This window comes from Stegostoma tigrinum, chromosome 9 (assembly GCF_030684315.1).
Source record: "Stegostoma tigrinum isolate sSteTig4 chromosome 9, sSteTig4.hap1, whole genome shotgun sequence".
Classification (NCBI taxonomy): Eukaryota; Metazoa; Chordata; class Chondrichthyes; order Orectolobiformes; family Stegostomatidae; genus Stegostoma; species Stegostoma tigrinum.
In genome coordinates, this window is record NC_081362.1 from 84,775,722 (window position 1) to 84,795,216 (window position 19,495).

Consider the following 19,495-nt stretch of genomic DNA (forward strand, 5'->3'; position numbering starts at 1 on the left):
TGTTCAGTCTTGTATGGGAACGTTTGGCGGTAAAGATTGCTGTAAGCATACATCGCATTGAAATTGTCAGCGTTTTTGTGTATTGAGTAGAATAAATTTCGTTTTTTAATGTCGCTGCCTTTTAACCGATATATTATTGATCACTTATGTGGAGTGACAATATAGGCAAATAAAGGTGTTGATAGAAGAATCCCACAAACAGCAAATCAGCGACTTTCTTCCACCTAATACTCCCATGGGATTGATTATATTCATCAGGACAGCCAAATCAGTCTTGGTTTTAACATCTTTTTGATAGTTTGAATCATCTGTGAAATGCAATATTCTCCTAATTCTACTTTGGAAAGTTAGTGTGCATTATGTACTTGTACTTTCTAAGTATTGTTGTTGTCATATAAGTGCTGGTCATTATTGAGGCATATTTACATTGATTAGAAAACACTTCTTTATGAAGCAGGAAACTTTTATTCTGGCTTTGTTCCTCCTGAAATGTACAGAGAGTTCTTGGCTCCTTGATATTGCACTACCCATCATTAAGGTAACTGATTGCTCCACTGCTTCCAATAACATGTTATCAGGAATCTATCTCCCTCTGACTTCAAAATGCTAAAGAGATTCTGCCACCATGCCTTTTGAAGAAGGGGATTACAATTTCTAATGAGAGAGAAAATTTGACCTCACCTGGGTTAATAGGTGACCCCTAATTGTTGATTCTGTCACAACCCTGCTGGATCTTGTATGATTTGATCTGAACTCCAGCAAATACAACCTAGCCTGTCCAACCTTCCCTCCTGAGACAATCTACTCATCTGAGGTGTTACCCTAATAAACCTTCCCTGAACTGCCACTGATACGTTTCCATTCTTCCATAAATGAGGCACAAATAACTTACACAATACACCAAAATGCTCTGATGAGGGGTCTAGGCCCGAAATGTCAACTTCTGTGCTCCTGAGATGCTGCTTGGCCTGCTGTGGTCATCCAGCTTCAGCCTTTGTTATCTTGGATTCTCCAGCATCTGCAGTTCCCATTATCTGTGACACCAAAATGCTGTCAGTTTTGTTCTGACAAGTTGTTTCCGACTCTGGCTGTTTGAAACTTGCATTTGCTTTGTGTATATGTGTTTGCATGCAAATTTATATGAAATATTGCTCTGTGAAGATGAGAACACAAGGCTGTGATGAACTTAAAAGTCAAGCAATCATTTTAGATGCTGGAGATTTGAAATGGAAACTGTTTTGTAAATGTATGATAGTTCACCTTAGTATCTAAAGGGGGAAAGTAAAAATGTGAAATAGGTGCACATTTGAATGTGCCTATGTTGAACTTTTGAAAAACCCCAACTTTCTAAACTCATCTGTAGTGAGTGATTTTTGAACATAAGCCATCAACACAGCTTGAATAGCAGAGAAAAAGAGGAGCAAATGTATTCAGGTTTAAGCTTGAAACCAGTTGTACTGACGTGATTTTTGTTGCATTCGTTTGCTGAAGAAGTTTGTTTTACTGCCTAATGTATATTTAAATGGTTTCTCCAAACAGACCAATTTGTAGTATATACGACATCGTATTGAGAAGATTTTCTTATATTGGTGCTTGTATCAGAGCTGCAAAATAACAATTTTGCTTTGATCTGATAAGGTGGGTTCATTACATTTTTTGTGTTTAAGCAGCTAATGCTATTATCCAACTATGGGCCACAGTGAAACAAACGGATTGTATCTATTGCAGCTATAATTTTTTTTCTGTTTAGTTGGTTACTTTGTGTCAGCCTCTGATTGTAGCCTGTATGTTGTAATGTATAAAATATGCACTTCTAGCAAGATTCTGATTTTTAAGAATACTTATTTGTTACCACGGATTTAGCAGTCTGTGCTGCTGTATGGCTAGATGTACTAATCCCCTTTTGTATATTGCATTTGGTAGTATTATCAGTGCACTATGTCCGTGCATGGTTGTGTCAGGCATGTGAACAATATGTCCTGCCCAGCCCAGCAGAACTGGTTTTGAATGGTTAATATCTCAATGTTGGGCAAGTTGGCTTGTTGAGCGGATGGAGAGGATAATTCTGAAGAAGGGTCTGACCCAAAACATCAAATTTCCAACTCTTCTGATGCTACCAGACCTGTTTTGTTCCTCCAGCTCCACACTGTTGAGAGGATACTTCTGTTGGTTGCCTGTCTTTTACAAAGATACTATTGGTGGCACTTTGAGATACCTGCTGTAGATTGTCCAAGACTCTGAAGCATAAAGGACCATTGGATGCATTGTTATCCAGCAAACTGAACCTCAATTTCCAGTTTGCAGTCCCGGTCCTGAAGTTCTCTTATCCCCCAGAAGGCAAAAAGGCTGAGTTAATGCATTGGAGGCCGATCTAGCCTGTCTATACATCTATGTTTGTCTTCATTGATAGTGGTGAAAAGTACATGCTGACTCATAGGAGACCCCTGTTTTGACTTGTTTCTAATGAAAATGATGGTGTATTTGGGAGTACTTAAAACATGCAGGAGGCTTTGGGAATATGTATACATTTTTAAAATCAGTTCTCTTGTGGGCATCACTGACCAGCATTAATTGCCCTTTTCTAGTTGATCCTAAAGGTGGTGTTGAGCTGCCTCCTTGAACCACTGCAGTCCATATTCTGTAATTTGACCTGCATGTCCTTAGGCAAGGAATTCCAGGATTTTGACCCAGCAATAGTGAAGAAACAGCAACATTTCCAAATCAGGTTGAGTGCCCTTGAGCAGTACATGTAGGTGGTGCTATACACCGGTACCCACTGCTGCTGTCCTCTTAGGTGGAAGTGGCTGTGGGCTTAGAAGCTGCTGTTTAAGGAAGCTCCGTCAATATCTGCAGGGTAATTTGTAGATGGCACACACTGGGTAATGACTTGATGGTGTAGGGAGTGGATACTTGTGGATGGATGGTGTCAAGCTTGTTAGGGTGCAGTTTCAACAACATTCAATCTGGGCAAGTTCCATTGCACTCCTGACCTGTGTATTGTCAGTGGTTGACAGGCTGTAGGGAGTCAGGAGGTGGGATACTCGCTGCAGTATTACTAATCTCTGTGCTTGTAGCCAATATATTTATATGGTGAATCCAGTTGAGTTTCTGGCCACTGATTGTGGGGGATTAAGTGATGGTAACATGGAATCTCAAGGGGCAGTGGTTAGATTGTCCCCATCCCCCATCTGTTAACAGTCACTTATCAGGCTAAACCTGGATATTGTCCAGATCTTGTTGCATTTGAACATGGACTACCTCAGTATCTGAGGAGTAGCAAACAGTGCTGAACACTGTGCAGTAATTGGCAAACATTCCTACTTCTGCCATTATGGGAAAGCCATTGAGAAAACAGCTGGTGATAGTTGGACCAAGGACATTACCCTGAGGGATTCCTGCAGAGATGTCCTGGAGGTGAGATGACTGATCTCCAACCACCATTACCATCTTCCAATGTGCCAGGTATGACTCCAACCAGTGAAGAGTTGTGAAGATGAAATGTTGGATAGCAGAGAAACCTCCACACAACTATATTACCCAATCCCTTAATTACCACATATGTCATGTCTGTGTCTGCTGGTCATGCATTCTACCGGAGTAGTATCGAGTCTTTCCCAATCCTGAAGTCCATCCTGCTGAAGAAGATGACCATCGGTTACTTTAGACATTGGGAGTACTCCTTCTTGATGATGTCAAACTCTATTATATCAGATTCCGTAATCTCTGTTTTTCCTTGCTAGATTTAACTAGATGGCAAACTGTTTCAAATTATGAATTCTGATTTAATTCAGTGTCATGCTGAATCATTTTGAATATGAATAAGGCACATTTGAGATTCAAAAACATTTATTTATCCACAGCAATTTGTGAGCTGTACTCTCCTCTTTTCTTAGCTGTCTTTCTAGTGCATTCTTGTCAGTAAAGAAAACCCAAAACACTGCTGCAGGAATATAGTTTTGAGTGCTGCAACAAATAATCCTGGTTTAACTCTACTCACTCATGTTTTGCCAGCGTTTTTCCCAAAAACTGGAAAGAAATGCATTGTTATGCACTTTGTTTCTGTTTGTAGTAGTGAACAATGCATACGAAGCTTGAATGTAAGTAAAAGATGTCTGGGTAACAAACTAAAAATGCCATAAATTTAAAAATTGTATTTACTGACCTGAAAACAAATGTATCAAATGATGTATGGGACTCTGAATTGAACTCAGCAGAAACTGACTAGTAACTAGCCATAATTGTTTCTTGCGTAACACGGAGGATAATTGTGAAAAGTAAATGATGCAAGATGGTCAATTTAAAACTTTTTTCTTCCTGGCTCGAGCCCATGTATCTCCAAGTCCCATTTAATGTGTAATGTCTTTACAGAGTTACCAAGTCCCATGCTTGTTTGTGTTGTTTGATAATATGTATGTTCTGTTCACACTTGGATACATCATAAAAGTATTTCCACACTGCTTCATACAAACAACTTGCTTCTACAGAAAGCTCTGACAATAACACACCTACATCAATGACAATGAATAGATAAAGGCTGTTTATTTTCATTATTTTCTGATCTATGTTCTTGAAATCTCAATCATAATTCCTAAAATTGCATGAGCCGCATATGTTCTGGGGTTAATTTTTATTTTAGATCATTCTTTTTTTTTTCTACCTCATTTTCCTCTCAGTTTTGCTTGACCGGAGAAACTATGTCTCCAAGAAAATATCTTGATTCTGACACAAGGCTCTCTGTTTCTGATAGAATATCATGTTCAATTTTTAGATCAATTTTAGTAATCTTCTTGTCTATGGCAACCAACAGTGGTGACTTGGGAAACACCCTTTTTTCAACAGCCAATGGTTAAAACCCAGAAAATGCTAACTGAGAACACAGTGGAAGGAAATGGGTCATTATCAGAAAAAGAAAAAACTTCAAGGCTATGAGGAGCAGGTAAAGTGATGGCATTGGTTGTGTTGCTGCATTAGGGGACCAATAAAGAGGTCTAAAGGTCCTGTTTGGTGCTGCAACTATTTTACGAATTCAGAACACAAAAGTTTTGTTGTCTGATGCAACATATTCTTTCATTAAGAATTTAGAACATAAATCTCCAAGTTAGTGCTCTACTATATGCAAACAGGTCAGTTACATTCAATGCTTAAATTAGCTGCCCTGTGAATGTACCCATAGTTGGTAACATGCAGGAGTTGAAGATGGAATGGCTTTGCATGCTCTGCAAAGGATCAATTTTCCTGCCAATAATTCAAGAACTCATAGCTACTGTTGAATATTGGGAGTTATGAACTCAACTTGTTGACCTTCTGAAGCACTGCTATTACTAAGGAAATCTTGTGTTCAAAGCATAGATTTGTTGCAACTGCTAGACTAAGATGGAAAATGCCTACTGTAGGTATTTCATATGAAAAGCATTTTTAATACCTTTTCCCTGTAATTGTCACATTGCTATCAGCAGAGGTGTATGGTAGTGCTCAAGTTTTGGACCTCAACTATGTTAAAAGCTGCAAACAAATATATTTATGATGTATCTACATCTAAGCATTATTAACACAGGAAAAGAAATCATAAATCTTGACAACTCTGTAAATGACAAAATATGAAGATAGCAGTAGTCCATTTTTAAAAAAAATAAGTAACTTTGGAGAATTTGGGATAGCTTGGGAGGATGCTCCTCGGAGCATAACTCTGAATGGTACCACCAAACCAAAAACATCATAACCACTCCATAACAATAGTTTTATAGCAAGAATTGTAAATCCTTACTGGTCTCGGCCCTAATGTTTGATCAAGATTGGGTGCATGCCTACGTTGATGTAACTTTCTCTCTATCTCTTTGTCTTGTTCTTATTCCAGAATAACAGTTTTACTTTTAACTTGGCCATCAAGCAAGGATATTTTCAGGCATATAGATAAACTGTGTTGCATGGAATGGTATATAAAAGATATAAACAAATACTTCGAATTTATAGCAAGGGAGCAAATTGTTAGGTCTCTTCAGGTCTATGCTGTATACAAGCCTTTTCCCAGTTTGCTAGTAGGAGCTTAAACTGAACATAATAGCCACCACCCCATTTAACAGTCTATTGCTCGCATGCGCCCTGCTGTCCTGCATCTTCTTTCTCCTTCTTCCCCACCCCAACCAAAGAAAACAAAATAATCATTCCCCTATAATTTAATTATTTAGTCTTCTCTTGTCAGAAAACTCTCTGCACGTTTATTTTGACCAAGTCTTTCATTTGTTTCAATTGTCGGTGAACTAATCAAACTTTTCATTTATTTTTCCCCAATTACTAATAAGTTATTTGTTCAAAATGAGATATAAAAATTTGAAAAGTTCACATTATTTTACTTTAATCCTAAATGTACAGACTTTTTGTCATGTTGCTTGAAGACATCCACGTTTTCCAAAATCCTGGTTTATAGCTTTTGTGCTGATTGAGGAGTAGCTGTTGCTTCAGAGTAGATCATGCAGGTTCTGTAGTCCTGCAGTTTCTCGGGCGACATTTAAGCTTTCTCAGTTATCTTTTCAGGCTCTGACTAGAACAGTGTCTTGTTTTTAAAAACCATGAAAGGATAGAAATCAAACTTCTGAGACTTTTTGGTTGTGTTTTGGAAAAGTATGCAGATTGTGTAAAAGAATTACAAATTATATCATTTACACGCCTTTTGAAGATTTTGTTGATTTATGCTTAAGTTACTTGGAGAAAATAAGGATTGCAGATGCTGGAAGCCATAGTCTCCAGGTTTGAGGCTGTAAAAGCACAGTAGCTCAGATAGCATCAAGGGAGTAGATATGTCAACGTTTTGGGCTGAAGTTCCCAGTTCTGATGAAAGATTTCGGCCTGAAACTTGGATGTACCCCCTCCCCGGATGCTTTTCCAGCCTCTCACCTGTAGACTCTAAGTTCACGTTAAGTTGACAGAACACGTGAATCCTTGAGGTTTTTAAAAACTTCATAGTATTGTGTTATTGTGCACAGCAGAACAGATGATGGATGTTTATATTGTATGGTGTGTATGAATTCAAGTGAAGCAAGCAACTGAAAGTTTAATCCAAACCTCGCCTTGTTCTGGCAATTAGTGTTTGTACTTGAAAATTTCTTGGCCTCACCATTTTCAGTGTATGGTGGCATATCCAGTTGTCATCAGGTTAGAATCTTCATTGCTTCCAGCAGGCTTTGATTCTGTATATTGTCAGTGTTTTGGGATGCAAGGGAATTAGAGAAAAGAGTGAAACTAGTCATAAAGCCAAATTTTAAATAGTCTCAAAGACTCAAAGTTCCCAACCAATAAGTCGTATGCCATGGAATATCTAAGTACAGAAGACAAGAACGGAGAGTAGACCTTCAAGCCTACTTCTGTTTCTTGTCTAGTATTCTCAAACATTCTATTTTATACCATTTTTTGCTACTTAATTTTCTACTTGTATCCTGTTTTCCTCTGCTGTCCTCTGTTAATCTACGTCTTGAACCTGCTCAACAACCTCAGCCTCCACAGCCATCTGGGGCTGAGAATTCCAAAATTTGCCACCCTATGAGTAAATGACTTGTCTTATTTTGGGAATCCATGGTGGGGGGGTGGCAATGTGACTTCCTTGCTCAACCTAGACCCTACTTGTCTGCAGTCTAACAAACCCCCAATATTGGTCCAGGTTGTGAAAAGGAAGTAAGAAGACAATGAAAGACTATGGCTAAGAATGAATGGACAAAGATCTGGCAAATTGATTAAAAAATGTTACTCGCAGTGTTATGACACCTCTGGAACAGGCTTGGAATTAGTCTTACAGCATGGGAACAGACACTTTCGTCTAAACCCCTCATCTTCATGGTGGGTGAATATAGAACTAGGGAGTAACTGTTTGAAAACGAAGTGTTGCTGTTTCGAATTAAGCGGTTGTCCATTTTAAGACAGGCAATGTGGAATTTTATTTCAGAAAGTCTTTGCGATTTTTGTCATTGGAAGCAGAGTCTTTTGAGTAGTTTTGTAGTGGAAGTGTATTTTAGATAAGAGGGTGAAATATTATCAGGTATTTGGGAATGTGAAGTGGTCAGATCCACCATTGATTGGATGAGTAATCTAATCTAGCTTCCAATTAGATTTGTAGCATAACTAAATTTTGATTTTATTCTGTTTCAGAGTGAAATATGTGTGAGCTAACAGCACAAGTCACTAGTGGTCTACTGCAGTTTCCAGAAGTGACCATAGAAGCTCTTGCTGATGATGAGTCAACACAAGATGAGGGCCTGTATGGGAAAATTGCTATAGGTAAGGCATTACAAAGTTTAATCAAAACAATCTTGTTTGTTTTTTAATGGACTGAACTTTTTAATTTACATTTTCTTAAACATTAAATATTGAATATTCATTATTTTCTTTCCCTCTGACTTTCTGATTTTTGTGGGTGTCACTGAATATCATTGTGTTTGGACTGTAAAGTCTTTGCAGTGTGTTTCTGGAAAATGTGACACTGTATATATTATGATGTGTCTCCTCATTCTTTATCTAGTTTTTGGATACTTTTGTTTCAAGTTGCTGATAGATTCTTGACAGAGTTCATTGGTGGCATCTGGATTCAAGATAGGTGTTTTTTTTTTGTACAGATTTCCAGGAATTAAGCAAAACTGTTATTTTTCTTGTATCATTTTATCAATACAGGCTCTCTGGTAACTTATAGTAACTCGCAGGTATGAGTATTTCCTAGAAACCTCAGTGGTGTCCAGTAACCTGAAAATTCCCATGTAGGCTACACCTAACTCAGCCCTAATAACTAACCATGTGGCTGTAGCAAACATTCAGATATCCTGTACAATTGATCTCCCATTGCAATACAAGATTAGAGGGTATTTGATCAGAACTGGTAAAAATGCAAGGATCTTTTGGGGGTCACAAGATATAACTAACTGACCAATTATAGTGAGGTCGTTGAAGTGCTTTGAAAGTGTAACTACATAAACTTTGGTTATGGTAAAAATATATGCACGAGGCTGAAGTTTTCAGAGCAGCTGAACTGTTGAAATAGATCTTGAATATCAAGTATGACAAAACAAGCTCTAGATTTTAGGGCAAGATTTTTTTGAGGCTTTCTGTATAGTTTGATTAATTTGTAAATTGTGCTGCTTTAACTGACATTTAGATTACATTCCTAATGCTTATTAAATTAATTGTTATTAGTGATTTTAGTGACAAAAGAAGCCTGCTTTAGAACTATACAAATTTCTGACTCGCATCCTTGTTTGAGGTGATATTTTACAATTAACAATGGTTAGATGGCTAACATTAAACTAATTCTTTCTACGTTTATTTGTTTCAAATAGTGCATTTTGTTTTGTCAAATTCCAACACTCTGAGGAAGCTACCATTGAATGTTGGTGTGAACAGCTGATTTGTACTTTACACTTTTCCAAACAGCATGCAAATTCATTCTGCAAATGTGATGTGGTGGGGTTGGGGGAGACCTTTCACATTGAGTGGTGATGGTGTGGAATGCATTGCCTGGAAGTGTGATGGAAGCAGGTTCAAATTAAGCATTTTAGAGTGTAACGGATGATTATTTGTATAGAATTAATGTGCAAAGGTGTGAGGGAGGAAAGAAACAAAAAATTGCAGTAGCCATGGTGCTCATTCGAACAGTCGTTGCAGAGATGATGGCCAAATGTGTGTTGTTACACTTCTGGGATTCTCTGAATTTTTGTTGTTATATCTTTCACTTGATTGAAAAAGGTGACCCCAAACTGATCTTCCTATATCTAGTCTTTTTCTGAAAAAGCAATACTATTTGTTTACTAATGCTGAAATGGCAAGCTTATACCCATGTGATGGTGTAGGTTCAATGCATAGGATGTATGGTGCAGAAATAGGGCATTCAATCCAATCTGTCCTTGCAAGTTTTTTTTGTGCTTCATTCAGACCTCCTCCATCAATCTTCATGTACATATTCCATTGGAACACTTTGTCTTCCTTTGCTTGACCAGTTTCCCTTAACTGTATTTATGTTGATGTCCAGTAGAGGTCACATTTTCTCCTTAACCTTGTAAAGGTGTTCAGATCTGTCTTTTGAACTTTTCTGAGAACGCTGAGGAGGAATATTGATCTATGCCCCTTCTATTTGATTTAATCTCCAGTTTTAAAATTTATATCAGATCTTGGGGGAATGCAGCTATCTATCGTGATCTTCGGGCAAACTGTAGCAAGGTATATTCTGATTGAATTCACCTTTTTGGGGTTCATCTGAAAGCAATTGTCAATATGTAACTGTAAGTATGCCTTGCAACAGTGCTCATTGAAGGCAAATTTTTAGTGCAGTTCTGTCAAGAGGCACTTGGCACAAGGGACAAGAGTGCAGCATGTGGCATGGATGATGAATTATGATGAATTCCAATCCGTGTTTGGCTGTGGCTTGTTTTAGAGACAACATTTTGACTGGGTTATGGGGAGAATTAATAAATGAGCTACAACTGTTTGGACTTAACTTGGTCAGCAGTACACTTCATTTTACCGCTTTTAAGTCTGTGAATGTGAATACAGGGAGACATTGCATAATCAGGGCATGCAATACATGATGAAGTTGCAGCATTTTAGTTGCTGATTGTCTGTTAGCAGATTTTTGTGTGACAATCTCAAAATAGTGAGTTTTGAGAAGACTTGTAGCTCAGGTTGAGGTACTGGATGTGAGTTTGCTTGCTGAGCTGGAAGGTTAGTTTTCAGACGTTTCGTCACCATTCTAGGTAACATCATCAGTGAGCCTCCGACGAAGCGCTGGTGTTATGTCCCGCTTTCTATTTATTATAATACATGACAAATAGAAAGCGGGACATAACACCAGCGCTTCGTCGGAGGCTCACTGATGATGTTACCTAGAATGGTGACGAAACGTCTGAAAACTAACCTTGCAGCTCAGCGAGCAAACTCACATCCAATCTCAAAATACTTTAATTATCAGTACATTTGATATCTCTGTTGCTAAAAGAATATCTCATTAACAGCTGTGTTTATACCTGAAGCCTTGGGTAGGGGAGAGTGATGTGACTTTCTTGCTCAACCTAAACCCCACTTGCCTGTAGTCTAACAAACCCCCGATATTGGTTCAAGTTTTGAAAAAGAAGTAAGAAGCCTGTGAAGGACTATGGCTACGAATGAATAGGCAAAGAGCTGGTAAATTGATTTAAAAATGTTTACTTCCTCTGTTACATGACAGACCTGGAACATAGTTAGATTCCTTTCCTAAAAGACATTAGTAATGTAGTTTTCTTGATTTATGTGCTCTCTTTTAAGATCATAAAAGTTTCCCTTGAATCTTAAGTGAAATATTATTTGCCAGAATAAATGTATTTATTGCATTGTGTTTCTCTTTCAGGTCGCAATGGATTGTCCTGGCTGGCGTGTGGCGCTCATTTAGAGCTGCTTAACTCAATCACGGGTGAACGACTTTCGGCATATAGGTTCCGTGGAATTGGAGAACAGCCCCCAACAATTCTGGCTGTAAAAGAATTCTGCTGGTTGAAAAGAACTGGATTATTAATTGGATTAAAAGAATCCGAAGGTAGCATCCTCTGCCTTTATGATCTTGCAGTATCCAGAGTCATTAAATCAGTGTTTCTCCCTGGCAAGGTATGTTTTAATAATCATTTTACCATAGTCCCCACTCCCTTTACAATTGAATGCAATGAAGAGTCTCATTATGCATGCATCTAATTAACCTCTGTTGACGAATTGGATCACTTGCATTTAAGATAAAGCATTAATTTTTACATTGATGCCTGTGGATGCTGAGCAATAGTTATTTCCACCCTTCATTTGCAATGTGAAGTCCTGTCTTTGTCCACATCAGTCAGGATTCTTGCATTATCTGCTCCTTTCCAAAATGGTTTGAACTTCTGTTATGTTCCTTGCTTTACACCAGACTTTGCTTGAGAAGTAGACCGTTTTTAACATTGCACGTGAAGTCCAGTTTACATTGCAGGTGTTCTGCAGCAAGTGCAACCTGTTAATTCTATCAGTTACAAGGTACAAGTTTTGCACATGCCATGGTCTCCACTGTCTGAATAAGGCAAACTTGAGCTTAATGCTTCCTTGGATAAAGCAACCCACTTGATTGGCACTACAACCACCCAAAATATTCAATTTCTCTGCTATGCCACCGAACGTATGATAATGTACTGCATCAATTCTCCAAATTTCTTTTGCTGCACCTTCCAGGCACTTTGCCTCTGTCTAGGAGACAAGGCTGGCAGGGACATGGATGTACCACCAGTCTTCAGCTTGCTCCCCAATCTTACACATTTCCTTCAACTCTGGTTTGAGATTCTGCCTGTCTTTCCCTACCTGGCTTGGATGTTAGATTCGTCTTGTCCTTGTACATGTTTCCTGTTGATCTAAGAAATAAAAAGTTGTTCATATTCCATACCTGAAACTTAATGATTTTGAAGTGTCTCATGTTGCCACATTTAGTTAGGAAACGAGTGTTTAATTTAATTTCTGGTCAGACTTAAGTTCCATCTTTGATAAGCGCTGTTAACTTGCCATTTCAATATTCCTTACAGATGGTATTAAGTTTTAAACCTGTACGCTGAAGGTTGTCTGTACTGCTGGATATCTTTCAAATAAGATCTGATCTTTTAAAAAGGTTGCATCTTGACATTAGTCAAAATCAGGTTGTTCAAAAGTTTATTCAATGGAGAGCTAATCTGTTGATTTGTTAATTTTAATGTTTGTTTTTGTACCTTCTGAGTTTTATTCTATGTAATATTTGAATGAAAAAATCTTGGATTGTGAATTTAAAACATAAGTAAAGATACTGCTCTGAAACGAGGAAATTGTGGAAGAGATAACAAGGTGTAGAGCTGGATGAACACAGCAGTGCAAGCAGCATCAGAGGAGCAGGAAGGCTGACGTTTTGCGCCTAGACCCTTGTTCAGAAATGGGAATTTCTGAAGAAGGGTCTAGGCCCAAAATGTCAGCCTTCCTGCAAATTGTGGAAGGTCTTAGTTATAAGAAGTGGTTTACTGGAATTCATTCTGAATTGTAACTACCATGTTACAGCAGACACATCAACTCCAAGGGTGTGTTTTACGACAATCTTTTGATTTTGTGTATTTTTTTCAGGAGTGTTTATCATTGTGACAAATTCTTGATTGGTTAAATAGCACAGCTTTGTTTGGGCAATGCAGGAGAAACATCAAGTTGGCAAAGAGAAAGCATCTGAATTTCTTTACCCACGCCCTGTGTAGAGAGTTAAGAGGATCTCTTGATTGCTGTTCTTGCTTGCCAGTTTTGTAAATGAATATTTCTGTAGAAGAAAGGACAAAAAAATCCTCTTGGATTGAAAGTGATCCTTCAACTAGTGAATGAAAAATTGGGAATTGAGATATTCACAACCTTGTGCTCTGCATCATAGGAATTGAAGGGAACCAACTCATTGCACATAATCTGGACTAGTGCCAGAACTGCCCTTCTCTGACTTTTTTTTCCTTCCCCACCCATCTTTGTGTCTTGCCTGTGATTCCATAACTTTTAAGTAGATTTCAATTTATAGAGTTGTAGCCATTCCTGTTTTGTTTCTTGGCACTGGTCAATTCATGCTTATTCCTTGCCATCGCCTAAGAACTATTTGATTACAGTAAGTAATTTGCTCATTAATTTTAAAAGTCTATGTGTATTATCTCAAACTGTATTTGATAGTTGGCTAAAATTGGTTGTTTAATCAAGTTTTCACATTTGTGATGACTCTGGGAGTAGCAAGTGAGTTGCAACAGGAATATACTTTCTACTGTTTTTGTATACAATTCTTTCTAAGAAAATTTTTTTGTTATTCCTAGTAACAATACCATTAGTGTGTTCAGGGAAGCACATAGTCTGTACCAAGTGTCAAACTACTTTGTGATATTACACACTGCTCTCCTCCTTGATTTTTCTAGATCTGCAGTGGCATAAACTGGACTCTTCAAGTTGTCATAAGTGTGGTTTTAATTCTTTTTCTTGGAACTTTTGATGCTTTTGGTTACTTTTTTTGTTACGCAAGTCGAATTTTATTGACTTTAATGTTGCAACACATTATGGACCTGCAGGCAAGTACCATCTAGAAATTGGAGGGAAGGACCTGCCACATGAGTTCACAGTAGCTCTTGTGTTCTCTTTCCCCAAACCCACCCCAAAAGTGGCCTCAAGGGCTAAATATGAAGCAGCTGACAAGAAACAGAAGGCACTGGTGCGAGGATATAATGTTTACACACAACATTGGAAGTATCATAAATTAACACTAATCAGTTTAAGTTTGTTTCTGGTTTTCGCTGAGCATTTTGAGATTTCTGAAATCATTACATAGTATTTTAAAATTGTACACGATTAAGTGTCTTCTTAAATCTCAGGTGACTGCTATTGAACCAATAGTCAATCATGGAGGTGCCACTGCCAGTACACAGCGCTTGAATCAGAGTCTGCGGTGGTTTTTTGGCATAGTAGCTGTAGTAACAGATACTGGACATGTTCTGCTCATTGATCTCTGCTTGGATGACTTCTCATGTAGTCAGAGCGAACAAGAACCAGCAGGTAAATGGATCTGCTTAACTGGACCTGAGAATGAAAATAATAATATCTGTTGTTTTTTATGAAATTTTGTGTTTACTTTCCTTACCAGTAGCCCATCCACCTAGCTGATACCACTATTGTACACAGAGATTCACCAAATAATTATTGGTTATTTTCTTTGCCCTTTCCAAACTCTGTCATCTCCACCATACCGATGAACTGTTTCTATAGGTGTTTGGTAACACTGTCAACTTGAAGGCAGTGATGCAGATAAACTGCATTGAGAAAATATCTTCAATCTGAAACTCTTCAAGATATTATCCAGGTCATTGCTATTGAATGAGTGAACTGAAATGTTAAACCCACCATACATTAGCATAACAATGTAAGCATTTCAAGTTTCCAGCCCTGGGTTGTTGGTTTTTTTTGTTTTGATTCTTAGGGACACTTTTACATTGTATCCACTCTATCTCAGCTTTGCTTCTCATGATAATGACTGGAAACTGTCAGCGTCAGAATGGTTTAATTGGTGGGGCTAAATTCTGGAAGCTAGCTTTTCCAGCTATCCTGTTTTCTCACCAAATGTTTTCTTTGCCTCCAGCACTCAATCTGCTACTGTAAGTTTTGGAAAAGTAGTTGGTCTAGGAGGATTAGGATCGGTCAAGTTACTAGACATCAAGGGCCTGTACTGTGCTGTTATGCTCTGTGATCTTTTGCTTCCCCAAGCTCCAAGTAGGGAAGCCCTTAGCACTAATCCTGTAGACCAAACATTGTGTGTCTGACAGATAGAAACCAATGAGAAGAGATGAGGCCACCCATGAATACAAAAGCTGAGCAAGACCGTCTTCGTGCTGATTGTAATAGGCAAGAATCAGTCATGGTCATACAACTCTGACTTTGTGGCATAAGTTTATTTATGTAAACGTACATTTAAATAGAAGAATAGTTGTCATAACGTATTAACTTTGGTTCTGCAGTAAAAAATATTATGATACAAGTTCTCCTTTTATGGGAAGTTTAAAGTAGACTCATTGTGATCAGCTGATAATTCGCCCAGATTTGCGTCTTGGCTGTATTAAAACATTAGCTTGAGATATTTTTTCACTAGCTGGTTTTTAACTTTTTTTTTCCCGTCAGATCTCGAAGTGATCAATAGATCTCCTGCAGAAATTCCTCGAATGAGAGAAACTGTGATGAGGGAAGGGCGACACCTGTGCTTCCAGTTGCAAAGTCCATCAGCGATAGCAGCCTCAGCAATGAGCTACGTGCCAAGAACCAACCAGTTGGTGGTTGGGTTTGCTAATGGTTATGTTCAACTCTGGAATCTGAAGACTTTGAAAAAAGAGTAAGTGTTAGGAAATTTAGATTTTGTACACTTATATTCTGCATCATTGTCTCATTTAATTATCTGTAGTGCTGTTTGAAATTTTTTCGATGTCTTTATAAATCCCGATTATTCCCTAAAATTTGCCATGTTTGGTTTCTCCAGTATAAATAGAACAGCGATGTGTGAATGTTTTTCTTCACAAAATGTGCCATTTCCTGTTGTCATTCTCGTGAACTGTTGAAAATAGTTGATTTGATGAAATCTTTTTTCCTTGGCACAGATACTATTCACAGTTGGAAGGAGGAAAAGTACCTGTTTACGCATTCACCTTTCAGGAGCCTGAGAATGACCCTCGGAACTGCTGTTACCTTTGGGCTGTACAGTCTGCACAGGATAGGTAAGTATCCATAACTCTGATTTTTTTTTTAAATTAAAAATTGTTGCTATGTACTTACTGAACAACTTTGATATCTTGTGTAGAATTTTATTTTGGATTTCAAGCATACATATTAATCTTTCCTAAGTTGGAATATCACACATCCAACCTGAATTTATGAAACGGCAGAAAAGCAATTCCTAATGTTTCAGACACCTTTTCTGCAGCTCTAAATTTCAGTGAGGAGAGATGGGAAGAGACTCAGACGAAACATAAACCCTGGTATTGAAGGGTTGCTGTGGTCAGTTTTTATGCTGTAAATCCTGTATCAGTTGTAATTGTGGAAATTCATTGTGCTAAGGGACCGTGCCCTTAGGAATGAGTTCGAGACAAACTGGGGGTGTGATGGCCTAGTGGTATTATCACTGAACTGTTAATCCAAAGACCCAGGTAATGTTCTGGGGACCCGGGTTCAAATCACGTCATGGCAGATAGTAGAATTTGAATTAGATAAAATATCTGGAATTAAGAATCTAATGATGGCCATGAATCCACTGTTGATTGTCAAAAAACCCATCTGGATCATAATGTCCTTTAGGGGAGGAGACTGCCATCCTTGCCTGGTCTGGCTTACGTGTGACTTCAGACCCACAGCAATGTGATTGACTCTCAACTGCCCTCTTCGCATTTAGGGATGGCAATAAAGGCTGCCTAGTCAGCAACACCCATCCCATGATTGAATAAAGACACATTATCTCAAACAGAAGAGCAACGTAAGAATTGTTCACTAGACTGCATAATATTGGAATTAATTGAGTTAAAGACTAGCATCTAATGTACTGTACAGCATAATTTCTCCAGTGTTTTGTATTCTGGATGAACATTAATCTACTTTTTGATTACCCATTTTGTATTGTGTTCACCGTTAAAGTCCACAAACATCCCACTCCCTCCACCACCAACACTCAGTAGCAGCAGTGTGTACTGTCTACAAGATGCACTGCAGAAATTCACCAAAGATCCTTCCAAACCCATGACACTTCCATCCAGAGGGACAAAAACAGCTGACTTATGGGAACACCACCACCTCCAAGCCAGTCACCATCCTGCCTTGGAAATATACCACCATTCCTTCACAGTCACTGGGTAAAAATCCTGGAATTCCCTCCCTAATAGCATTGTGGGTCAATCTACAGCAGGTGGAATGCAGCGGTTCAAGAAGGCAGCTCACCATCACCTTCTCAAGGGCAACTAGGGGTGGACAAGAAATGTTGGCCAGCCAGTGACGCCTGCATCCCACAAATTAATAGGAAAAAAGGACAACAGGTTGAGCATCCATTGATCAAATTTAGACTTAGATTTGGATTAGATCTGTCCAGGAATAATGTCAGAAGACACACAACACAGGTCATAGTCCAGCAGGTTTATTTGAAATCACAAACTTTCTGAGCACTGCTCCTTCATGAAATCCTGAAGGACTATAACCTGTTGTTGTGTAACTTCTGACTGTGTCACCTCAGTCCAACCCCAACACCTCCAGATCATGTCTCCAGCGCGGGTAAGGGCGAATCTGAGAGTAACCCACCCAATAAGACCTAATCTCAACACAATTCTGGAAGGGAGATTTAGCAGTTTGGATTAGAAATTGGCTTTCTCTAAGAAGGTAACCAGTGGTGATTGATGGAAAATATTCCGCCTGGAGTCAGGTCACTAGTGGTGTGCCTCAAGGAACTGTTTTTGGACCACTGCTGTTTGTCATTTTTATAAATGACTTGGACGCAGGCATAGATGGATGGGTTAGTAAGTTTGCAGATGACACTAAAGTCGGTGGAGTGGTGGACAGTGTGGAAGAATGTTGCAGGGAGACTTGGATAAACTGCAGAATTGGGCTGAAAGGTGGCAAATGGAGTTCAATGCAGATAAATGTGAGGTGATTCACTTTGGGAAGAATAATAGGGAGGCAGAATACCGGGTCAATGGAAAGATTCTTGGTAGTGTGGATGTGCAGAGGGATCTTGGTGTCCATGTACATAGATCCCTGAAAGTTGCCACCCAGGTTGATAGTGCTGTTAAGAAGGCTTATGGCGTGTTAGGTTTTACTGGTAGAGGGATTGAGTTCCGGAGCCGTGATGTCATGCTGCAACTGTACAAAACGCTAGTGCGGCCTCATTTGGAATATTGCATACAGTTCTGGTCGCCCCATTACAGGAAGGATTTGGAAGCATTGGAAAAGGTACAGAGGAGATTTACCAGGATGTTGCCTGGTCTGGAGCGCAGGCCCTATGAAGAGAGGCTAAGGGACTTGGGTCTGATCTCATTGGAGAGAAGGAGGCTAAGAGGGGATTTAATAGAGACATACAAGATGATCAGAGGATTAGATAGGGTAGACAGTGAGAGTCCTTTTCCAAGGATGATGATGTCAGCTTGTACAAGGGGGCATAGCTACAAATTGAGGGGTGATAGATTTAAGACAGATGTCAGAGGCAGGTTCTTTACTCAGAGTGTTAAGGGCATGGAACGCCCTGCCTGCCAATGTAGTTAACTCAGCCACATTAGGGGCATTTAAACAGTCCTTGGATAAGCAGATGGATAATGATGGGATAGTGTAGGGGGAGGGGCTTGGATTAGTTCACAGGTCGGCGCAACATCGAGGGCCGAACGGCCTGTTCTGCGCTGTATTGTTCTATGTTCTATGTTCTATGTTCTAAAGTGAACACCATAAGTATCTAGTTTAATTCTATGTCTGCACACCGCAAAGTGATTTGTGTAGTAGTAAATTACTGACAAAGTTAGCTGCTTCCATGTTAATTTACTACTTTTGATTTTGTTTGTAGTGAAGGGGACGTGGTGAGCCTGCACTTACTTCAGTTGGCGTTTGGCGATCGGAAGTGTTTATCTTCAGGGCAAATCCTCTATGAGGTACATGTTTCCCTCCTAGGGAACCAAGTATTTCGATGTATGCAAACATTTAAAAAGTTTTTAATGTTAATGTTTTTAAGAACTAAGTGCAATTTTATGATTTAAAACAGTCTAATTGAGTCTGCTGTCCCATTCAGAAATCATCATGCCTGATCTGATAATCCTCAGCTGCACTTTTCTGCCTTATTCCCGTAACCTTTTAATTCGCTTGCTGGTTAAAATCCATATCTCTCAGCATTGAATGTACTGATCAACCCAGTCTCAGCAGCTCTGTGTACTAAAGAATTCCACAGATTCGCTACCCTGAGAGATAAAAAGGTACACTCCCATCTCCACCTTAAATGGACAAC

At 38.9% G+C, this 19,495-nt stretch overlaps 1 protein-coding gene across 1 annotated transcript in view; it reads left to right on the forward strand.

Moving 5' to 3' along the window:
* Positions 1-19,495, forward strand: part of ahctf1 (AT hook containing transcription factor 1) — an 85,171-nt gene that overhangs the window by 912 nt on the left and 64,764 nt on the right. Inside the window, exons 2-7 of the mRNA XM_048536609.2 lie at positions 8,137-8,265; positions 11,354-11,607; positions 14,364-14,544; positions 15,661-15,868; positions 16,131-16,247; positions 19,061-19,145. Coding sequence (XP_048392566.2) covers positions 8,145-8,265; positions 11,354-11,607; positions 14,364-14,544; positions 15,661-15,868; positions 16,131-16,247; positions 19,061-19,145 — 966 coding nt within the window. The 5' untranslated portion in view covers positions 8,137-8,144. The remainder of the gene's footprint in view (positions 1-8,136; positions 8,266-11,353; positions 11,608-14,363; positions 14,545-15,660; positions 15,869-16,130; positions 16,248-19,060; positions 19,146-19,495) is intronic.